Below are 4,519 nucleotides of genomic sequence, written 5' to 3' on the forward strand. Positions count from 1 at the left end.
AAAAAGGTAGAAGTACAACATACAAATGTAATAATATGATCCAGGGTTGGTTCTAGGATCAGAGCTTTAGGCGTGCTGAGCACTCAGAGTTCGCTGGCCGGCGAGGCAAAATAAACTTCACTGTTTTGTACATTTTAACACAAGTTTGAACCATCATTCACACATTTGTGAAAGAAAAGCAGAGAGAGATAGATACAAACTTTTTTTCAAATTGTTATCGTTTCATTGTCCATTGCTTATCACCATAAAAAAAAAGAAACATCTACCTTAATTTCAGGATCCTGTCAATGGAAATGATAATTACGTCTCCATGACAACGGGCAATGGAAATATGACTTCTCAAGGAAAAGTCGTCTTGTGGCTCAACTTGCCCAGTTTAGGGGTAAGTTGATCTGCATCTGGGGGTAAATTGACCCATTTTCTATTTTCCAGTTTGAATCTGAAGAATAATTTGTCTAAATCTTAAAATTATTATTATTATTATTATTATTATTATTGATAATAATAATAATAATAATAATAGTAATTTAACAATATTTAACAAACATAATTCACATGTATTATTCAGAATATGTTAAAAAAAGGTGAAATAACTCACACATTACAGACTGAAAAATACAACTTGCTCCTCTCTTTCTTTGTACTGTCAACCAAATATGAAATAATCTGTATATTGATCTATATAATATACAATAATCTACATCTTAAAAATGATATAAATTGATCCAAATGACATCATTCTAGTTGAATATTTGGTTTCAACGAGAAATAAAGTCACTTCATGTGATCATACACTCCTACCTGAACCCCACACACACACACACACACGCACGCACGCACGCACGCACGCACGCACGCACGCACGCACGCACGCACGCACGCACGCACGCACGCACGCACGCACGCACGCACGCACGCACGCACGCACGCACACACACACACACACACACACACACACAATGAACATTCAGAGTTGATGAAGATTCGTTACATCAAAGATCAGACAGTTTGATTGACAGGACAGATGATCAGAGGAGCAGAGTTTTTACCTCCATCATTGAGACAAGGTCTGAAGAACGGGTGTAGTTTCTCCCTGAAGGAGCAGCCAGTAAAGGAGTAGAGAAGTGCTGCAGCATCTACATCATGAAAGGAGACCAGACCCTCCTCATAATCCACAAACACCCCCAACTTCTCAGGAGGAGAACTGGGATGGAGACGGACTCGAGGATCATTAGCAGCAAAGTACTCATTTACATTTCTCAGCCAAACAGCCCAGTAACCATCCTGAGGACTCAGTGTGATGCCTCCCTTCCTGTTGACCGACTCTCTGGCCACTCCTACATCCCATTCAGTCTTTCCTTTAACCTGAACCTCAAAGTAAAATCTGCCTGAAGAGAAACTCTGTTTTCCTAAAACATTAACACAGTAGGAGAATCTCTCTGGATTATCTGGAAGATTCTTCTTCACATCACCATGATACACTTGTTTTCCATCTTCAGACAGGATGAGTCCAGGATGTGCTGTATCAGGATCAAGAGTCACATCAGCTTCAAACTGCTGGATCCTCCTCAGCTCAGCTTCAAACAGCTTCTTCATCTTCTCTCTGAGGTTCTTCTCCAGCTGCTCCACAGCTCTCACCACAGTCCCCTCATATGGAGGTGGATGGAGTCTGACCTCTGTCCAGTTCTTGGTGGGTGGAGCATCTTCCAGGGATGAGAATCTTTGGAGGAGGTGGAGGTGATCTTCAGAGCGTGAGAGCTGCTCCACCTCAGAGCTCCTCTTCTTCAGCTCACAGATTTCCTGTTCCAGATCTTTGATGAAGTCTTCAGCCTGTTTCTCTGCAGTTTTCTGTTTGTCTTCCATCTCCTTCATGAACTCCTTCAGACGTCTCTCAACAGACTCCTTCAGATCAGTGAAGACCTGAACACCTTCTGCTTTCTCTCTGTCTGCAGCATCGTTACTGATCTTCAGAGACGCTCTGATCTCCTGAATCTTCAGTCGTCTCTTCTGGATCATCTGCTGAATCTCAGCCTCTGTCTTCTGCAGCTCTGCCTTCTTTCCTTCATATTCTTCTCTCAGAGGAACAAACTCATGAGTCTTGTGGTCTAAAACAGGGCAGAGCGTGCAGACACATGTCTGGTCGGTCTTACAGAACAGCTCCAGAGGTTTATCGTGCTTCGTACAAATCCTGTCCTCCAGGTTCTCCACAGGCTCCACCAGCTGATGTCTTTTCAGACGTGCAGCTGTCAGATGAGGCTCCAGGTGAGTCTCACAGTAGGAGGCCAGACACACCAAGCAGGACTTCAGGGCCTTCAGTCTGGTTCCAGTGCAGACGTCACAGGGAACTTCTCCTGGTTCTGCAGCTTGTTGCTCTGAGCTGCTGCTGCTGGATTTCTGTTGAGCTTCACGTCTGAACTCAGAAACCATCTCTCTGAATAAGGTGTTGACTTTCAGCTGAGGTCTGGTGTTGAACATCTCGTGACATATGGGACACTTGTAGAGAACATTATCATCCCAGTGATGAGTGATGCAGGTTTTACAGAAGTTGTGTCCACACGGTGTGGTGACTGGATCAGTGAACACGTCCAGACAGATGGAGCACAGGAACTGATCTGCAGATCTCAGGTTGCTGCCAGCAGACATGCTGGTTCTCTGGAAACAAAAGTGAAAGTGTGAAACATCAAAGCTGCAATAATGAAATGAAGAAGTGAAAAACAACGAGAGAGAAGGAAACAGAACAAAGAATGTCATGAATCCTCAGAGAAAACACCCGTCTGACAGTAAAAGGAGGAACGTTTCATCAACACAAGTTTAGATTATTAATGTCACGACTCCAGAATAATGAACTATTTCATGTGAATCATTTTCCTGTTCTTTGACCAGAGTCAGATTGAGTTTTCCAGAATAACATTTAGTAAACTTCTGTACTCACCAGTGTTTCAGAGACTTTGCTGAGTTGTTGAGAACAAACTCTGAAGTCTGAATTTACTCAGAAACCCAGAATCAGACAGGTTTAGTCTCTGCTGCAGCTCTTCTGTCGCTCTGACAAACCTGATTCACTCAACCATGTGACGTTGAAGTTTTCCTGTATTTCCAGTTCTGCTCCTCCTACAGTTCTGATCTTTCCACCTGATTACTGTCACGTGACTTTCATTATGCCTGTTTTACCTGATGTTATCTGTCGTTACCGTCTTCATCCTCCTGAAAACTCTTTACTAACTCACATTAGTCCATCTTTTTGTAGATAAACACTAAACTATTCACCTTCAGCTGTTCAACATCTCTGTTTGTGCTGGAATCTCAACTCTTCATGGCTGTTTTTAGGATCTAATCAGGAAGTTTTTATATTTTAGTAATGCAAAAGTGTCAGCAGGAACTAAACATAATCCAGAAGCTGGGTCGGGTCTTATTTAAGATTTAAGATTTTTGAACCCTCTCTGACTATAAACTGTATTTGGGCAGCATCGAGGTAGTTATGTCAACAAAAAGATTTGTGTTCTATGTCTAAAACTGAGATATGAACCAGAAAAAAGAGACTTTCATACATCTGAAGCTCCTGAATGGAACTCAGAAAATGTCCAGAATAATTGTGGAAAATGAGCATGTTTCCATTTCCTTTTGAAGCAGGAAATGTGATGAGCTGGACTCACCAGTGTTTCAGAGACTCTGCTGTGTTGTGGAGGAAAACCCGATGGACTCGCTTGGACCTTCTTTCAGAGACGAACAGGAATCTTCTGGACTGGATTTCTGCTCCGTCACACTTGAACTTTCCTCCTTCCTCCCTCTGCTCTGGTTCTTCCTCTGATTTACAGGATTATTGTCAAACAGCAGAGTTGATGTGATGAATAAGATGAAGTGAAGCTTCAGCTGCAGCTCGTTGTTCAAACATTCACCTATACAATGTTGTTTATCTTAAATTAACTAGAACCTGTTCAAAGTTCAGATCATGACTGGGCGGTACGGACAATAAAACTATATTCCTCCTCATTCCTGCTGCTTTACAGTTCAGACACTTCCTCTGCTTGCTCTCTGCTTGATTTGCTTATGTTATTGATTTTATGCTGATTTTCCCCTGATTTTTTCCTTCTTTCCATGTGAGATTACCTGCGATAGCTTCTGGACAATGAGCAAGCGAACACACAGCAAAGTCTGTGCATTATAACAAATCATGGAGTGATAATCCTCCCTGGAACTGTCTCGGTGCAAAACCAAAGAGTAAATCCTGTCTCCTGAAACAGGGAGGACGTATCACAGGCAGGGCCGGGGGACCTGAGGGGTTGCAGACTTATTCAATTAATCATTTCAATGTCAAGAGTTAACACCTTGAAGGTTTCAGTCTTTTGAATACGTGGCTGTACAGCTGCAGGTCTCATCCAGAGTCCTGTTTCTGAAGGTTTAAAGGCCCCCAAATACTTTGCAGACTTTTTTGATGACCTCAGTGAACTGCTGTCTGTGATCCGTGTTGATTTTGAAATGTTGCTGACCGCTAAATGTGAGGACCTGGAGGTCAGAGCCAGGA

At 42.6% G+C, this 4,519-nt stretch overlaps 1 protein-coding gene across 2 annotated transcripts; it reads right to left on the reverse strand.

Moving 5' to 3' along the window:
• Positions 1-618: 618 nt before the first annotated feature.
• Positions 619-3,832, reverse strand: LOC133454813 (E3 ubiquitin-protein ligase TRIM21-like). 2 transcript variants are annotated; one of them, XM_061733538.1, is made up of 2 exons: positions 3,651-3,832; positions 619-2,652 (listed from the first exon to the last, which is right to left on the reverse strand). In XM_061733538.1, the coding sequence occupies exon 2, from the start codon at positions 2,641-2,643 to the stop codon at positions 1,000-1,002; it is 1,644 nt and encodes a 547-aa protein (XP_061589522.1). In that variant the 5' UTR covers positions 2,644-2,652; positions 3,651-3,832; the 3' UTR covers positions 619-999. The 2 variants fall into 2 exon arrangements, with proteins under 2 accessions (XP_061589522.1, XP_061589523.1); XM_061733539.1 differs by lacking the exon at positions 3,651-3,832 and adding an exon at positions 2,933-3,073.
• Between the last annotated feature and the right edge of the window lie 687 nt (positions 3,833-4,519).

Source organism: Cololabis saira, chromosome 11 (genome assembly GCF_033807715.1).
Source record: "Cololabis saira isolate AMF1-May2022 chromosome 11, fColSai1.1, whole genome shotgun sequence".
NCBI lineage: Eukaryota > Metazoa > Chordata > Actinopteri > Beloniformes > Belonidae > Cololabis > Cololabis saira.

Excerpts from the sequence above, each read along its gene's own strand:
- LOC133454813 (XM_061733538.1), bottom strand. The coding sequence starts at position 2,643 with ATGTCTGCTGGCAGCAACCTGAGATCTGCAGATCAGTTCCTGTGCTCC.